This window comes from Alternaria burnsii, assembly GCF_013036055.1.
Source record: "Alternaria burnsii strain CBS107.38 chromosome Unknown 746, whole genome shotgun sequence".
Taxonomy (NCBI): domain Eukaryota; kingdom Fungi; phylum Ascomycota; class Dothideomycetes; order Pleosporales; family Pleosporaceae; genus Alternaria; species Alternaria burnsii.
Genome location: NW_024066109.1, coordinates 282,019 through 299,429, shown reverse-complemented (window position 1 = coordinate 299,429; position 17,411 = coordinate 282,019). Strand labels below are relative to the sequence as shown.

The following is a 17,411-nucleotide window of genomic DNA, read 5'->3' as shown; positions in this document are numbered from 1 at the left end:
GCTTGATACTCCGACGGTGATTGTAGCGTCTTCGGGAAGAGCAGACTTGTTTATCATGGACGTTGGGCGCTGCGGCGTAGCCTTGCATGAGGCTGTCGCTCTTCGCTCTCCTTCATCTCGTCTATCGTCTATTTGGAATCCAAGTCTTTGGTCATGGCTGCTGCTATGGATGACAAGCAGGAACCCATACCGGTAGATGAGGCTGCTATAGCACCTGAGCTACCGGTAGAAGGTGAAGTCGAAGTACCATACAGTATATATACGAGCAAAGAGAAATGGCTCATCGTAGCCATGGTGGCTTTGGCGGGGTTCTATAGGTACGCTTCTTCTCTTTCCATTCCCAAGGTCATATGAGGTCATGTCTAACATAACCATAGCCCTCTCCCAGCAAACATCTACTTCCCAGCCATACCAACACTTGCCCGCGCCTTTGGAAAATCAATAGAAGACATCAACCAAACCGTTACCGTGTACCTGGTATTCCAGGGCATCAGCCCTATGCTGTGGGGACCCATCAGTGACCGTTTCGGCCGCCGCCTCGTCTACCTGGTGTGTCTCGGCATCCTCGTCGCATCGAGCATCGGGCTAGCCCTCTGTCCCACGAATCACTTCTGGTTGCTCCTCTTCCTGCGCTGTTTCCAGTCCGGAGGTAGCGCGTCCACCATCGCCTTAGGCGCAGGTGTCATAGGCGACATTTCCACTTCGCGAGAAAGAGGAGGATACTTTGGCATGTTCAACCTCGGTCCCATGCTTGCGCCTTGCATCGCCCCGGCCATCGGAGGCGCGTTATCGCAGGGATTGGGGTGGCGATCCATCTTCTGGTCCATTGTCATCATGGTCGCAGTCTGCCTCCTCTGCATCGCCCTCTTTCTGCCCGAAACCCTGCGCTCCATTGCCGGCAATGGCAGTATCCCTGTGCCTCGCTTGCAACGCGCTATCCTACCCATTGTAGGCCAAAAAGCAACGAAAGAAGCTTTTGACCCCGATTCTCGCGCTAAGCCCAAGCATAGCGTCAACCCATTCGTGCTCTTCAGTTACCCTGATGTCATTGTGTTGCTCACGTTTACCGGCCTCGTCTACGCTGTCAATTACACTATCACCGCCACCATTTCTTCGGCCTTTGCAAGGATTTACCCGGACTTATCGGAGACGGTGTTGGGACTTTGCTATCTGCCTGTTGGCGCTGGTATGATTCTGGGTTCTACCATGACGGGCAAGATGCTCGATTGGCAGTACGCGAGTATGAAAGAGCGGTGTGGTGACAAGTTCACGATTGAACATGCGAGGCTGCGCATCATGCCCTTCTACCTGAGCCTCTTCATCGTCTGCGTCATAGGTTGGGGTTGGACGATCCAGGCTAAGGCTCATATCGCCGTGCCGCTTATTCTCGGCGTCATGCTCGGTTGGACGTCAATCGGCATCCTCAACACGACCATGACGCTGAACATCGACATTCTGCAGTCGCGCAGCTCGGGCGCTACGGCGTGTACGAATCTTGTGCGCTGCTCGCTGGCTGCCATCTTGGTGTCTATCATTGATCGCCAGGCAGCGGCGTGGGGCGATGGCTGGACCTATACTTTCTGGGGCGGCATCTGTTGTTTGCTGCTGCCGCTCATGTTGTTGGAGATTAAGATGGGCCCCGTGTGGCGGAAGAAGCGGGAAGCAAAGGAGATCGAGTCTCAAAAGGCTTGATCGGAGAGGATTCGGAGAGGTAATGAGTAACGGCTGTTTGATTGCATAAAAGCACTATACCCTTTTGTTGTCAGTTTAGCATAGCGTCGCGTCGTGCGCATCGAGTTGAAATACTATTTCCTCAATTATTCAATTGATTCATGATACGCAAAGAAATTCCCATGTGAACTTGCTTGAGTAGTTTTAGATGCGCAGTGGCCATCACAAAATGTGAGTCTGGAACACTACTTGGAGATTCGTAAACTCGAAAGTCATCAGAAAGGTATAGGTAAGAGGCCACTAAAGACAATTTTATCCTGGTATCCATCTCGCAGTTCCAGTGTCTTCCCGTAGCTCCAATCTGACATGATGCTGTGAACAGCATCACATTCAGTCGAGGAACTCTGCATAACCTGGGAACTCCAGTGCTATGTTTCTCAAAGGATGCGCAATCACGACACTTGTGCCTGTAATGTCGGTCGCATGACCACGGCAGTAATGATACTCCGGCCACCGATGGCCATTTCCATCCCTGATCAGCTTTTGACCTGGGAGTTCCTCGTCCACTTCAGCAGGTTTGAAGCTAAGAATCTTCAGGTTAGATCCTTGCTTAACCATGAATCGCATAATCTGGTTGGCAAGGTTCTGCATCAGTACCTGAAGGAGAGTCGTATGCCGCATTGGGAGTAGATTTCCGTCATCGGTGGCATCCCAGAAGTCGTGCTTAGTTACTGTGAAAATTCGGAAAGCCCGTATAGTCGTAGTTTTGGAGATCACAGTCTGGAAATCTGTTAGCGGCGGAGTGGTCAAGAGGGCGAATGGAAACTTGCCAACATATCCGCAAAATCCGCAGGAAAAGAACTACCAGCTTTGAAACCCGGAATATCATGTGCATGCGCATCCAAAGTAGGCATGTCGATCGCCAGCCTTTCCAATTTGGTACAAGCTTCCAAGATGGATGTCATGTATTCAGAAAAGGTGTCTCCCCATTCGTCCCTTCCAAAGGTTATCTGAAGCGAGATGAGCGTTTGACAGTGAGCCAAGATGCAATTTTTGGCAATGGGCCCGTGCCTTCTGAAATCCATATTGAGACTCTGGAGTTTGGGGCAATTCTTGAGCAGTCTTCCCATAGCTTGAATGGTTTCCAATGGCTGATCTAGGATTTCAGGAAGGAGGATTATGAGCCCGTCCAATTGACCGGTACAGTCGATATAGAATGAAGATAAGCCCTCTAAGAAAGGAATGAGGTAGTCGCACTCTCTTATCTGAAGACTCCGTAGCTTCGATAAATTGAAGTTCTTACAAAGCGTTTGTTCTCCTGGCATTGCAATGTTCAGGTGAGAGAGGTGTAGTTCTGTAAGGTTAGAGAACAGTGAAGCTTCTTTTCGGTAATTGAACAGCGCAGACAAAGAAGTCTCAGAATTTCCTGATACTGGACCGACGCCTCTATCGATCAACGCAAGATCTTTTATCTTCGGACAATAGCGAGAGACGGACTCAATGCCGTTGAACACGCGCTCAATCGAGGCTTCTTTTGCCTGGATATCCAACGTGATGAATGAAACCTCAGGCAATAGTGAACCCATCGATTTGTGGTGTTCTCCAGAATCGAGGTCAGACGATCCGAGACAGTCAAGACTAGTGGACCACGGAGAATCCCACATCCATTGGATGTTGCGTTGAGACAGTAGTAGAAGGTACCATGTCAACGTGTCCAGGTTGATAAATGTGTAGAAACCACGAATCCTATCTCGAGGAATTGCTGCAACGACTAATTTCAACCGATCTTCTCCCTTTTTTGTTCCATGGATAGTTAAGTAACGAACGTGACTCAAGATGCCTGAGCGCGGATGTAGCAATGTTACCATAGATTGAGGGGATACGGTGTCCAAGTCGGTCTCAAAGTCCTCCCACATCATGGGTGCCATATGGTCTTTCCATGCGCGACTGACAAGGCAGATCGCGCCTTGGTCAGGTTTCTGTCGCACCTAGATGATCGGTTTAGCATGCCTGCTATATCGGGAGCCACTATATGACCAGACTTACGAAAGCGAACACATTCCTGACCATCTCAGGTGGCAGATCGGAGAACGTAGTAGGCGCCATCGATGGGTGTGGGAATAGGCAGGTGCAGTGTCGATGGGGAGCTTGCTGCTCTTGTCGAGAAGAGAAAATCTGCAGTGAGTGGAGTGAGAGTCAAGTGAGAGTAAGGGAGCATGGTTGGTGCAGTGTTTACCTTTCGCCAGGACTTACAGACACGAAAAGGGTCATTCACCGCGCTATGCTACTTGCGCGTCGTCAGGCAGCAACAATCGTACGGAGAAGTCTTCTTAGGACATCTGTCCAACAACTTCAAGTTCTCGCCAATCGTATACATAGTGATCTGGTAGATTTGCGACGTAGGATACACCATATACCCCTACAGTAGATTTTCAAAAGCATCTGATGCGGCTCGAATGTCTTCTACTGCTGGCCAATTTAGAGTTTCCTCTGGCCCGTTGTTGGACAAACATGACATTTGAGAGTGGACGAAGTTCAAAGAGGGTATGGACAGTATGGTCAGTGCAAAGGCTGGATTGTCTCTTCTTGCATCTTTGTTTCCTGACTCTATCATATCCATACACGTCAAGCAGAACTCTTACGCTATGGCACTAGTAGCCCAGCATAGTCCTTGGCAACGCCACCAAATGCAGAAGATCGACACTTCTAGACATATGATCTTCTGGCAAAGTTCTGTATGATGAAGTTATCGGGAAACTCTCTGTACGCAGCTTTCAATGGCACGTGCACTGCTACATGAATGCCAGATCCGCCTTGGATATGTCCGCCGATGTAAGTGAAATCACGCCACCTGTGAAATAATGGAACAACGGTCGTGTCTGCTGGATTTCCAGACATACTCTCAGCTTCGACGTGAAAGACGTTTAGAGATGTGCCGTGCTGCGCCATGTAGCGAAAGACTTGGTTGGCAAAGCTCTGCATGGCTGAATTGTAGGACTGAAGGATGACTTGATCGGACGCCATTGCGAGAGTTCGGTGGTCGTTCGCGTAGTAGTCGAATGTGAGCTCAGGCAAGTTGAGCATTCCAAGAGTGTGGAGCGAAGAGTATCGCGAAATCAGAGCCTGCGATGCCAATTAGCAGGGACCAAGAAACAGTCAGACTTGGATTACGCACCAGAAGGCCCTCGGAGCCCTCTTCACTTTCATTGAAGTGCAGATCTCGACCTGGCTTGGTGACAGACCCCAGCCTGATCCGCGGAAAGTTGATCGCAAGACATCTAAGCCTCTTGCAGGCCTTTAAGATGCTACCTAGACCCTGTTTTGAGTATACGCGCTGCTCAGGCCCCAAGGTGCTAACGACAAGCGAACGCAGTGTGTCCGCGTGAGACAAGAGAAAGTCTTTGCCTACAAGGGGGCATGTGGCAAGTTCTAGAGAGAGGTCCTTGAGTTTGGGACAGGCTTTGAGGAATCCCTCAACGGAGCTGATAGTTTCCACTGGCGTAGGATCATCTTCTAGCAGCTGCATTGATAGCACCTTCAGCGCCCCAGACGTTCCAGAGTACGACTTGGTCAGGCTGTCCAGGAATTGAATAACATTTTCGCATGACATGATATTCATCTTCTGCAACTTCGTGACGTTAAAGTTGTGACAGAATGGCTGTGAACCGTGTGGCACGAGATTCAACGATTCGAAGGTGACAGATGTGAGTTGGAAGAATAGTTGACCTCCAATTGCGTAGGAGAGTATATCCTGTAATGAGTCTGGGAACGTCCTTGAGTCGATGAATATGAGGTCTTCTAGTTTTGGACATGCATCGAAGGCTGCTCGCAAGATTCTGAAGGTCTTCTCGGGTTGTCCATCCTCCTCCACACTGTGATCAAATTGTATCTGCTTCACTTCGGACATCATGGAGGCTGTCCATGAGTGATAGTCGTAAGACAGAAAGTAAGGGTCGCCTTCCTGGCTCAGATGCGTAAACGCAGTAGCGACTTGGATGCTTTCGAGTTTGCGTTGCGAAAGCAACAACTGCTGGAAGGTCAAGTCCCCGATGTAGTAGGTGCAGTGAATCGCACGAAGTTTGTCGCGTGGAAGCGCTGCTATTAACAGCCTCAGACGATCTTCCATGTCATGCACAAACGTCAGGCTGCATATCTTCAGTTCTCGTACGTGGGGCAAGATATTGGAATTCGGTTCCAGTAACGTTTTCAAAGAGCCGCTACCAGGCGATGTCAAGTTGGTTTCGAGCTTTTTCCACATCACAGGTGCCATGTTCTTTCTCCATAAGCGACTAACCAGACAGACGGCGCGTTGGTCGGGCCTCTGGCGTACGAATTCGAACACGTTTTGAACCATCTCGGTTGGCAGATCAGCGAAGGTGCTCATAGCTTCTGAATGCCGAATTGATCAGTTGAGAAGGCGTTGCAGATCATATAATAAGCAGATTCTTCCTGATTGCGCCATCTTTGTTACCGTTTGCGTACCACCAAGATCAAGCAGCTTTGCGAACCCTGTGACTTCAGTGCTGGACGTCACCTGGGAACAAGCTCATTTTTTTAGACTCACCCGGAACAGGAGAGGTAGAAAGCCCAGCGAGCCGAGGCGAGAGTGAGCATACGGCACCTTTGAGGTACCTGTTGTGATTTACTTTTCAGCTTGATGAAGGAAAGATCAGCGCATGCCATCGTGATAGATTTTACCAAGGTAGTCTTGAGAAACAGAAGGGTGTAGTGGAACCTCAGTTGGGAAGTCGAGATGGCGTTGATACGCGTCATTACTCTCTGTCGTCGGCTGGAGTGTTGATACGAAATTTCGATCGTATGTTAGTGACATGTTAATGACATTCGATTTGGAGTAGCTGAAGACTAGATACTGGGCGCTTCCTAGCTTGGGATGGAAGCGCTATGCATATACCGTACCTTGCCTCTTCCTCGCATCATGATGCTTTTTTAGACTCTTTATCGTGTCAAAACGACTATCGGCCCCAGATAGCGTTGTAGTCGTAGGTAGTGGCAATACGCCCAGAGCGAGGTTTGGCCGGCGCATGCCGGTTAGGGTAGTAGGTAGTCCTAGAGAGGCTTGGGGTGCTTGCCACTCGATGCACATTTGTCGCATGTTCATGGCAGAGTGTAAATAGGCAGCCAGTCAGCGTGCAGAAGAGGGACAGTAGGGGTGATGATGGTGCAGCGACATGGGGTGCAGTCAGAGGTGGTGCGTTTGGAGGATCCAAAAATAGAAGCGACGATGCTGGGGTACCCGCTCAGCTGTCATAACTGACCAAAATGCCCCGAAGCAGGCAGGCACGACCCGCCATAACACCTGAAGGACCGCAAATTACCACCCGCTGGACCCTCGACGACGCGACCTCATAGCGCGCTGCCACGGCAAACGACGTAATCGCCCTCTCGCGACGAGAAACACCTCGCGACGGGAAACATCTCGCGACGGCGCTGGGCGCATCGCATCCTATCGTTGGACCTGTTCGCGCTGGACTCGCAGGCCCCGTTGCGACAGCAGCCGCTGCCCGCGACATCCCGCTGGGGGGCTGAAGAAGCAAACCTTGGGCGTTGATCACTCTCTACGGGCTATATCCATGGCCTGCTATTGGTGTTAGCGCGGTCGCGATTCATCCCCAGGCTCTCATGGCAAGCTGACGGGCCGAGGAAGCAGCAGAGCGCGACACACCGTGGAGAACCATGCAGGTCGACTTTGGCGACGAGGCAGAGACGGAGCACAGTCTGCACCTGACAGCCAACGCCCACCAACACTACGAACACCCCGGGCCTGGCAGCGGGCCGGCCTACTCGCCTTTTCGGCACCCAGGCGGCGGCCGTGTACCAGCAATCGATCCGGGACTGGAGCAGAGCACAGGTGCCAGCCGCAATGTGCACACGCCCATGTCGGCGGTCCCCCATCAGGCCCAGTCCAGTCATCTACTTCAGCCCGACAATGCCAGTCACCTCGGCCACGGCTTCTATGGCGACATGCGCAGCTCCCAGACTCCCCCAGCGTCTGCGAATGCCTCGCCGCGCTTCGCCCAAACCTCCCCCACCAGCCAGCCGCGCCAGGTGACCTCGCACTTCGAGCCCGCCGACCGCGACACTCCATCGCGCGACGTGTCCGACGACACCATCGACCATGCCTACGCGACCTTTATCCTCTACTGCAACCCCAACTTCCCCACCACCATCGACACGAGCGAACTCGTCAAGCTGTTTCGCACGCCGCCAAAGAGCGACGGAAACGCCTTCAGCACATGGACCCTCTTCGAGCTGATACGCAAGTTTGACGCCAAAGAAATCAAAACATGGACACAGCTGGCCCTGGATCTGGGAGTCAAGCCGCCAAACACAGACGAGGGGCAAAGCACGCAGAAGGTGCAGCAGTACTCCGTCAGGCTAAAGGTAAGAGCTCTTCAATTCACTGTCCTTCCTTGTGGCCGGCAATCGCCGGGTCGTTTTCATACCAATACATTGGTTCTTCAGTCTTTTTGTCTTTTGGCGTCATTGGTTCCAACACTGTGTTCATGCATGTCATCCGGATCGTGCGGCGCAGTCGATATCAGCCTCCAACGCCTCATTGTGATCGAGACCATGTAGTTGGTATCCGGCGCAGTATGTGAGCCGAGCCACTTACAGGACTGACGTACCTGAAATGAATTGTACTTCTCGACTGGGTCGCAGTTCTGGTTTCTGCAAGGCAGAGGAGTGCGCAGAATTTCTTGTCGCGACCTAGCCATCTTGAATTCGCGATACCACTTGACAACTCAGTCCTCCTGAGCTCTGCTGACTATCAACAGCGATGGATGCGCGCCATGCACATCGACGCCTTCTTTGAGTACCTGCTGGGCAAGCAACACCCCTACTTTTTGCAAATACCCCATCCCCACAACCCATTTCCGAGTGAAGGTCGTGATGGGGTTCCTCTGGAGGAAGACCTGGCTATCCGGGCTCTCGATCCCAAGTTCAAACCCAAGCGCGGACGACGGAAAGCCGAAGATGGGGATGACGATATTGATTTCGATGAAGGCACACCGGCCCGTAAGCGCCCACAGTTGGACACGTCAATACCGTTTGGCAACGTGCTGCAGCCCCAATCAGCGTATCCTACAAGCGCCCATCCCAACAACATCCACGGAGGCTTTCTCACACCTCAAGATCCATGGACTTCAGTCTCAGCCGTCACGCCTTCTTCAGCTTTGACAGCAGCTTCAGCACCAAGTCGTCTAGGTCAAAGTAATCTGACTCCATATTCAGATTCTCCAATGTCTGGACAGCATATACGGTGGCGACTGAACACGCAGGACACCCCTCAGACCCCTCACCCACTGTCCGCCGTAACTCCACAGTCTGCATATCCGTTCTTCGATGACCCCCAGTCTGCTGTCACCCCGTCCAGTGCGAGGTCGCGCTCTCGTCGACGTCACGGTCCTGCTGTGTCGTCGGCATGGTCAGCCAGCAACACCTCGTCCACTGGCAAGCTACGCGGTCGACCTCCACAAAACCGTTCAATAAGAGACGGACCTTACACTACCTTCCCAGCCAACCCCAAAACGAAAGAAGGACCACCCATCGACCGCACACCAGGCAATCTAACCCCCATTGTTGAGCGCGCCCAATCCGACCCCCCAGCTCCTGAGAACTCCTTCCGCTTCCCCCCAACCCCCGCATCCGCCATCTCGCCCTCCAAAATGGAGGGCCAATTCACAGGCGGCATGCCCCAGAAACAACGCCTAAGTCTGCAAGTCCCACCAAACGTCGGAAACCCTGTTGTACGCCTCGTCACTCCAACCGTCCTCGTAAACGGCGAGGAAAACTCCTCCCCGGGCACGAATCTAGGCCCCTCACCCATAAGCGCTGCTTCAACCCAAGTCTCACCTGCCCATCACCAATATGAGCAACAGAGTATGTATCAAAAACAACCCGATAGACCGACGCACCAGACATACCACGGAGCACTTACGCCTTCGGAAACACCGGCGCAGACAAGACCGCCACCACCAACGCGCTCGCAGACTTCTCCAGCAGACATTTCAACCGCCACATCCCCACTGCCGGCTATTGCGCCCGAAACGATCAACCGCGCCCTAGCCGCAGAGCTGATCCGCGCTCCACTAACCAACCGCCGCAAACGGTTGAGGGGCAACGAAGCCAAAACACTGGCTACAGCCATCTTACAACCGCTCTACTCAAAACCCGCATCTGGCCATTCTTCCTCGACTTCTCCCGCGAACAGCAAGGTCATGTCCGATTCTGCTCTCGGTGTAGCTATAGCGAGTTGTCTAGGGCTTACTACTGCGGTTGGTGTGGGGATTGGCGGACCGACAGGAGGCGTGCGGCGTGTAGAATGTATACGCTTCCGTATTGGCGGAGATGGGTACGAGTCACCTGTTGATGACGAAGATGAAGAGGGGGAGAGTCCGCGCGATGGGACAAGGATTAAAGAGACATTTGATGTTTTCTTCGGGGTGAATTTTGGGGGTTTGGTGGGGGAGTGGGTTGTCAAGGGCCTTGAGGTAAGCAGTTCAAGTGAGGAGATTGGTGAAGCTGTAGGAGAGAGTTCAAGAGGAAGTGATGAGTTGGAAAGGAACGAGACGCCAGCGGCGTGGAAGACCAAGTTCCTCGACGCACAGCGCAGATTGTGGGAGAAGGAAGAGGAGGTCAAGAGTCTCAAGGATAAGATTCTTGAGGCTGTCTTGTAGCAATCTGTTTCGATTCGCTTGACAGCACAGGGGTGGAAGATGCTGTATTTTGGGAAGGATTTCTTGTGTATACTTGGGCGTATGGTTGGGAGGTTGGTTCTGCTATATACCCCAGTTGCTGTTTTGGGATCGGATTCGGGATGGATGGGAAAATCTTGTATGTCGGAATTGGATGTGCGCAGATAGCATAGCGTGTATAGGCTGTATTGGAATTGTATGCATCATATTGTCATATCTTGGATGGCCAATCATGTGATATGCCTTGCAACCGGTTCTAACATGGGTATTGTTTATGCGTCTTACGCCACCCTCCAAAACATGTCAAGCTTCATCCTTCTCCCATGGCTTTTTTCTCTTGGGCTTACTCGGCTGCGTACCCTGTCCCTCCAACACGGTAGGGGGAATCTCTTTGATGCCCGGCACCGGTTTCCCACTCGTGATCAACTCGACGATGTGCGCAAATGACGTTGGGTATGGCGCGGGTGGTTCGCTTGTGGTTGTCGGCGGTGGCATTATACCACTTGCCTCGGTGCTTGGAGGCAGCTCGCTAGTTGTGCTCATAGGCAGACTGGTTGTGGACGCATTGGGTGTAGCGGTGCCGGGTGGGAGCATTTCGTCGACGACCGAGGAGGCGAGGACGTTGTGGGGTGTTGGCGGGGTTGGAGGAGGTCGGTTACGCGCATTGCGGTAAGCTTTGTAGGCGTTGAAGTCTATGTTCTTGTTGTATTTCCTGGAGATTTGTTAGCATACTGTCTATGATTGTATAGGTGACATGGTGGCGCACCTCGCATAGTAAAAGCATCGCGCGCGCAATGCTAGCTCCGTCGTCTGCTCTGGAGTACTGTTGCTGCCAATGATGGCTTGCAGACCGGCTTGGAACTCGATGTCATCGTCCCAGTTGTAGCGATCTAGGGCCTCGTAGATGTCGTTTAGGCCGTCCTCGGTAGTACTGGTAACGCTCATGGCGAGGAAGAGGGCAACCAGAAGCCCAAACAAAGAAGCCTGGTCCAAGTATAGAAACCTCTAGAGAGAGCAAACAGGTCACGACCTCAAGGGCCTAGAAACACGTGGGTTCATCTGCTACGGAGAAGCATGGATGCAGCCTATCGGGCTTGTACACACTGCTGGTGGTACTGTGGGGTAAAGGTAGCCCGAGGTGGATGAATGAGGCTCAAGCTTCCAGGCTACGCCTCGCTAAACGTGCGCCAAGTTTCTCAGCTTCAGCCCACGACCACGGAGCTCTCCAACCTTCTCTCACCCCTCACTCCTCCATCCACCACTTTACCTCTTCACACCCACTTTCCCACCTTCTTTCCTTGTTCATTGAGCTTCAATTCCTTTCGATACCCGTTTTGATACCCACGTTACACAGCCATGTCCGAGTTTATCGGGTTAGTCGCAGCTCTCCAATTCGAGCTGGAGCTCCAGCTGACGTCGGACGCGTAGATCTCGCATTTCTCTCATCTCAAAGAGCGACATCCGGTGAGTTTGACATCGCGTCGGTCCATTGTGCGACGCGACTGACATCCCGCAGCTATGTCGGCACCCTCGTTGAGATCAACTCAGAAGCCTCCACAGTCTCATTAGATAATGTGCGCTCCTTTGGCACAGAGGGGCGCAAGGGCGGCAAAGACGAATACCCGCCATCAGACGTCGTTTACGAGCAGATTGTCTTCCGAGGCAGCGATGTGAAGGATCTGCGCATTGAAGAGCCTGTCAAGGAGAAGGCCCAGCCTGCAATGCCCCAGGACCCAGCCATCATCGGAGTAAGTCTATGACACCACCCTTCTTTTTCTTTTTCGATGATGTAAAATTTTCGGATGTAAATCATTTAAACCACCGAGAGCGCAAAACCGTGTGGATATTTTCCGTTGCCTTCCTTCTGAGATCCTTGCCTACAATCTGTTTCTGTCACATTTTGTTAGAAGCAAAGCTGACGCGACGCATGCGCCACAGGTACAACAACCCCAGTCGCGGCAAGAAGGCAGTCCACAAGACATTGCCGGTCGCCAACAACCGCCGCCGAATTTTCCTCAACCAGGTCAATTCCCACCTGGTGGATACCCTCCCTTCGGTGGACCTGGCGGCCCTGGTGGTGCATATGGCAACCGATTCGGTCCTCCAGGTGGTTTCCCTGGCGGTCCAGGGCCTTTCCCAGGTCCTGGAGGCCCACCGGGCGCATTTGGCATGCCACCGCCTCCATTTGGTGCGCCTCCAGGCTGGTTCCCTCCAGGCCAAGGCTTCCACCAGCCTCCTGGTCCGTTCTCGCCTAACATGCCCATTGGCCCTCCCGGCTTGAACCAAAACCAACCCCCACAAGGTCAACGGGGCCCGTCAGGTCCCCAAGCAGGCAAGGAAGAGAAGCCAGGTCAGCCACAGCAACCAAAGGTCGCCGAGGCAGACGGTGCATCAGCCAAGCCACAACAAAAGAACGGCGCGAAGGCATCTGGCTCAACACCAACGCCAGCTGCTGCTGGTAAGCAGGCTCCTCCACCACCAGTCGACTCAAAGCCCGATGTTTCGGCTGCGTTGGCACCACCCCATCCTCAAACCACTCAACCGCCGTCCAAGGGTAAGCCTAGCGGACCCAAGGGTGGACGAATCATCCCCGCTGTTCCGATTCCAAGCCCGAGAGCAGCAAAGACGGCTCCTCATGCCCAAGAAGGTGCTGCCACTTCTGCTGCTCCCGTACAAATGCCCAGTGCTGCTCAGCAGCAGAATGCTACTCAATTAGCAACTGCGGCTGTCGCCGAGGCTATGGCCAAGCTCAACCTACAGAACAAGGGCCAGGCGCAAGGTCAACCACCAAGTCAACCTCCTGTCTCAGATCCCATGAACAACCTGGCACAACAGGTACAGGGCATGCGCGATCAACAGAGCCGTCAGCACCAGCCCCGTCAGCGAGGAACAGGCGAGTTCCGTGGTCGAGGCGGAAGAGGAGGACGGGGTGGCGCTCATCCGCAACACCCCAAGATGGAGGTGCCCACAACCGATTTCGATTTTGAGTCCGCAAACGCAAAGTTCAACAAGCAGGACTTGATCAAGGAAGCCATCGCCTCTGGCTCGCCAATGGGTGATGCTCCAGCTGTTCCAGCTGTCGAGGCCGCAACCACAGAAAAAGAAGAGGTCGTCATCCCTGGTGGATCCATGTACGACAAGAGCTCTTTCTTCGATAACATTTCGAGCGAACTCAAGGATAGGGAAGAGGCTGCCACGCGTGGCCAAGAGTTCAGGAGCCAAGAGCGTCAGAAGAACATGGAGACCTTTGGCCAGGGTAGCGTTGATGGCTTCCGTGGTGGTCGAGGTCGTGGACGCGGCCGTGGACGTGGTCGCGGCTTTGGCGGCGGATACCGTGGTCGTGGAGGTGCCCCAAGGGGTCGTGGCGGCGCGGACTTTGGGGCTCAACCTGCCGCTTAGTGGGTGGGGGGACCGGTGAATCCAAACTTCAAAGCGGCGTTACCTTGATGGCATCGCGCAGCTCTTCCAGCCATCTTGTTCTGTCTTATGTTTTTTCTCTCAGCACTGCGAGCGTGTCTTTTGTGTCTCTTTTCCCACAGCTCTATGGGCGTGGGTATGACTTGGATTTTCCTGGCGGCGTATCTAGCGACCGTCTTTGTATTTGTAGATATGAGGGCCTGATGTCAAAATGGAGGCAAAAACTTGGGAACACCTGGGGGTTTTACTCAGAAGGTGTATGGGGTGGGGTATGGGAAGGCTTGAAGCCAAAAAGGCATATACCTGCTATGATGATGAATGAAGATTATCAAGTCTCGAGTTATATGTTTGTTTGGCTATGTTAATGGTGAACTGTGATATATTGGAGCACTATGGCTGTTACGCTATTACTGAGGTATAGGGGAGTTTTCCTTCTTTCTCAAGAACTACCGGAAGGTGCTGAAGCTATTGTCCTTGTACTTGCTGAGTCAACGCACCCCTTGAAGAACGTTCAAATCCCTCATCTGCCGGGATGTCTTTCATAGTTACCTGTTAATAGGGCCAAAAATCAGAAACTCAGCCAGAGGTGTCGGAACAGCAACAATGTGCTCCTGACCACTCATGGTACGAATCGTGCCGGGTTTGTAGAAGTAACGGGGCCAGCAATGCCCGTTGTCATCGAAGCCAGGTCGTTTAGCAGAATTCATATCTTCCGGCGACATAGCTAGAGCTCTAATGTTGGATCCATTCCTAGCGAGCAGATGAAAGACTTCTGTAGCAAATGCATGCATCATTACTTTTGAGGTATAGATGTGCTCCTCTGGAAGGCCAATCCTCTCCATGATACTCGGGTTCGGAATCATCCCATAATCGATGCTGGGCACTGTGAGAATCCGCAGTGATCGGAGGTTTGCATGTTTCGCAATACGAATCTGGTCCATCTGTTAGCAATTGACTTATGCATGGAGATTGCGTACGTACTAGGAGGAATTCTGCTTCACTGAGAACATAGTCGTTACTGGTTTGCTTGAATAACTTGAACTTGGCACCGAGATGTTCAACATGACCAAGGTCGATCGGACAAAGACTGATTGCTAAGCTCACAAGTTTTGGCGCTTGTACCAGCACCTTATCAAGTTCAAGGGCGGAGTAGTAGGGACCTTGCGTTCTCGATGAAGCTGCTAGACCAAGACGCTTCAACGTATTTCCATGACCAACCAGACATGCTACATCGATCAAACGCCCTTTGCCGACGTCCAGCCAAAGCCTTTGCAGTGAAGAGATGGATTTCACCAGAGTCTCGATCGCTTGTATGTTCGTATTGAGAGGAGTCGAAGACGGATCTGCTATTATCTCTAGCTTTTCCAAAGCCGGTACTTGTGAGGCTCCTGAGACGAGCGCAGTAACAAAGGCACCAATATTACGGCAGTTCTTGACAGAAAGCGCACGAAGAACGGAGAAATTGATGGTTGTGAGCAACGAGGCAGGGTACTTCTTGAGATTCAGACAATGAAATTGAAGACAGTCCAGCTGTAGAGTCTGAAGCCCTGGTCCTGGCCCTCCAAAGGCATCCTTTCCATGGTTGTCGTGTAATGAAGAGCTAATGGAGAGGCCTGCTAAGATCAGTTCCTTGAGATTTGGCGTACTCTTGAGAAGATAGGCGCTGTTCTCGTACGCGTTATGCACCCTATCATCAATGACAACTCGAAGGTTCTTGATGTTGCGCAACGTAGGCGTGACCCATGGACTATGCGTGGCGAGACACAAGTCGCTAGAGAGGCTTGCATCGGAAAGCAGGCTTCGAAGCCGAAGTGTTTTGAGCGCTTGCTGAGGTTGAAGGACTCTGAGCAGTGTAGTCATGCTGATGTCAATATAGAATCTGAGTGTCGAAAGGCAATTCTTTTGGAGGGCGCCAAAGATGAATTGAAAAGCGACCCCGAATTCGGAATCCATCACAAACTCTGTCGTGCCGTCCCGTCCTGCAAAGATGTCGACAGAACACACGTGGGTAAGGACTCCGTTGTTTGGATTCAGCAGACAAGCCAGTTCCCCCGGTAAGGTAGTTGCGACTCTCAGTATAAGATGTTTCCAGAGGATTGGCGCCATTATATCTCTCCAACTGCGACTCACAAGACAAGCCGACTTTTTGTGATCGTTTCGTCGAAGATGGCCAAAGATGGTCGCTTTTATCTCAGTCGGGAGATCGGAGAACGTGGCGGTGATGCCTGGGTCGGCCATCATGAGGGAGGGTTGGTTCGCCGCGCTGGATACTGGGAATCGAGGGAGTGCAAGTTAGTCTTGACAGTGGCGTGTGGTGTTTTGTTGACACTTGTGAGGGAGTTCGTTTGCTCTCTCTGATCAAACGGGCTGTGCGCAGGCAGGTTAGCGCCCTTCTCTCGTCCTTCACCTTCACAGTGAAGACACTTACGGTGCCCTAGAGGTACTTGTCGTGTTTTCAAAGGCCTGTCAACAATGTAAAGCATGGCGTCTAACTTGAGAGTGTTTCCTAGAAGTATAGAACTTGGGAACGGCAACTGCTTTCGCACGTAGCGTCTTGCATTCAAACAAGGCATTCGAAGATGAGGGAACGCCAATATGATGATGGAGCGAACCGCTTGACTTACACATTCCACTTCCAATTCGTAGAGTTTGAAGAATCTCAACCAAGATTGTATATTTGCTCAGGACTATAGTCGTATGCCGAGTGCATGTCCTAGTGAAGGAGTCCCAGTGACGATTCGACGACTCTCTAAGGCCTGCTTAGGATGATAAGTAGCATCTTGCACATGTCCGATCAAGGCTGCCTCAACGTAAATCACTGATTACCCACGGGCTTGAATTTGTGTACTTCTTCAGCATGTAACTGTCTTTGGCATATCAAAATCTGAAGGTCTCCCCGGCCGGATACATCCTTCTTCCGAGCCGCTGCCAGCTGTAGACGCAATGAGGTACTACTCTACCTAGTCAGTTAGTCGACCATAGAATGCCGCACTAAAACGACCTGGAGAGATAAGAAAAAAGGCGCATCGTGTTTCGCCTCAACATGCAGCTCGTGATTCAAGTGACAGACAGAACAATGCGGTGCGAAAAGATATGAAGATGTTTCTAGCAGGCGCCATGATGTAGATGTACGATTAATGACGTAAGCGCAGAGGGTCCGAGTCTTGTCCGGGGAACTAGCTCCTTCATACAATGGGCACCAGCTCCAAAAATAAGACACCAAGTCATTACTCCGACGTTAAGCCCTACCAGCCAAGCACCAGCCTCGTATTTGCGCCACTACTAGTATATGGGATGACGTTTGGTAGGGTTCAACGGCGCAGGTTGATCACCAAAGGGTGCACCTCAACTGAGATCGGCAGCCTGCGGGCCGTTTCGGTGGCACGCTTGGATACACCAGTGACACCTTACGCGGCCAAATATCCGACGAACAATAGGAGTCGGTACGCTCGGGTCTTGGACATGTCGTTCATGGAAATAAATTCCGCACAATCCGTTGGATTCTAGTATAAGAGGCAGATGACCCTCGAAGAGTTGTTTGATACAAAACCAGACTCTGACCCAACAAAGCTTACCACAACACGTTAACCTCACATATATACAACC

At 52.1% G+C, this 17,411-nt stretch overlaps 6 protein-coding genes across 6 annotated transcripts; 3 read left to right on the top strand and 3 right to left on the bottom strand.

The window, feature by feature from the left end:
• Nucleotides 1-153: 153 nt before the first annotated feature.
• GT037_002667 (mfs general substrate transporter) lies at nt 154-1,692 on the top strand (the record flags this gene model as incomplete). Its single annotated transcript, XM_038927714.1, has 2 exons — nt 154-317; nt 378-1,692. 2 exons carry the CDS (start codon nt 154-156, stop codon nt 1,690-1,692), a joined length of 1,479 nt encoding a protein of 492 aa, XP_038788992.1.
• A 369-nt stretch (nt 1,693-2,061) lies between these two features.
• On the bottom strand, nt 2,062-6,444 carry GT037_002666 (uncharacterized protein; the record flags this gene model as incomplete). Its single annotated transcript, XM_038927713.1, has 6 exons — nt 2,062-2,496; nt 3,537-3,659; nt 3,718-3,846; nt 4,384-4,794; nt 4,847-6,060; nt 6,318-6,444. 6 exons carry the CDS (start codon nt 6,442-6,444, stop codon nt 2,062-2,064), a joined length of 2,439 nt encoding a protein of 812 aa, XP_038788991.1.
• A 921-nt stretch (nt 6,445-7,365) lies between these two features.
• Nucleotides 7,366-10,370, top strand: GT037_002665 (hypercellular protein; the record flags this gene model as incomplete). The annotated part of the gene is made up of 2 exons (XM_038927712.1): nt 7,366-8,073; nt 8,469-10,370. 2 exons carry the CDS (start codon nt 7,366-7,368, stop codon nt 10,368-10,370), a joined length of 2,610 nt encoding a protein of 869 aa, XP_038788990.1.
• Nucleotides 10,371-10,691: 321 nt separating this feature from the next.
• Nucleotides 10,692-11,333, bottom strand: GT037_002664 (uncharacterized protein; the record flags this gene model as incomplete). Its single annotated transcript, XM_038927711.1, has 2 exons — nt 10,692-11,100; nt 11,155-11,333. 2 exons carry the CDS (start codon nt 11,331-11,333, stop codon nt 10,692-10,694), a joined length of 588 nt encoding a protein of 195 aa, XP_038788989.1.
• Nucleotides 11,334-11,744: 411 nt separating this feature from the next.
• Nucleotides 11,745-13,787, top strand: GT037_002663 (uncharacterized protein; the record flags this gene model as incomplete). Its single annotated transcript, XM_038927710.1, has 4 exons — nt 11,745-11,761; nt 11,817-11,852; nt 11,905-12,136; nt 12,327-13,787. The coding sequence occupies 4 exons, from the start codon at nt 11,745-11,747 to the stop codon at nt 13,785-13,787; spliced, it is 1,746 nt and encodes a 581-aa protein (XP_038788988.1).
• A 563-nt stretch (nt 13,788-14,350) lies between these two features.
• On the bottom strand, nt 14,351-16,043 carry GT037_002662 (uncharacterized protein; the record flags this gene model as incomplete). Its single annotated transcript, XM_038927709.1, has 2 exons — nt 14,351-14,737; nt 14,787-16,043. 2 exons carry the CDS (start codon nt 16,041-16,043, stop codon nt 14,351-14,353), a joined length of 1,644 nt encoding a protein of 547 aa, XP_038788987.1.
• Nucleotides 16,044-17,411: the final 1,368 nt, after the last annotated feature.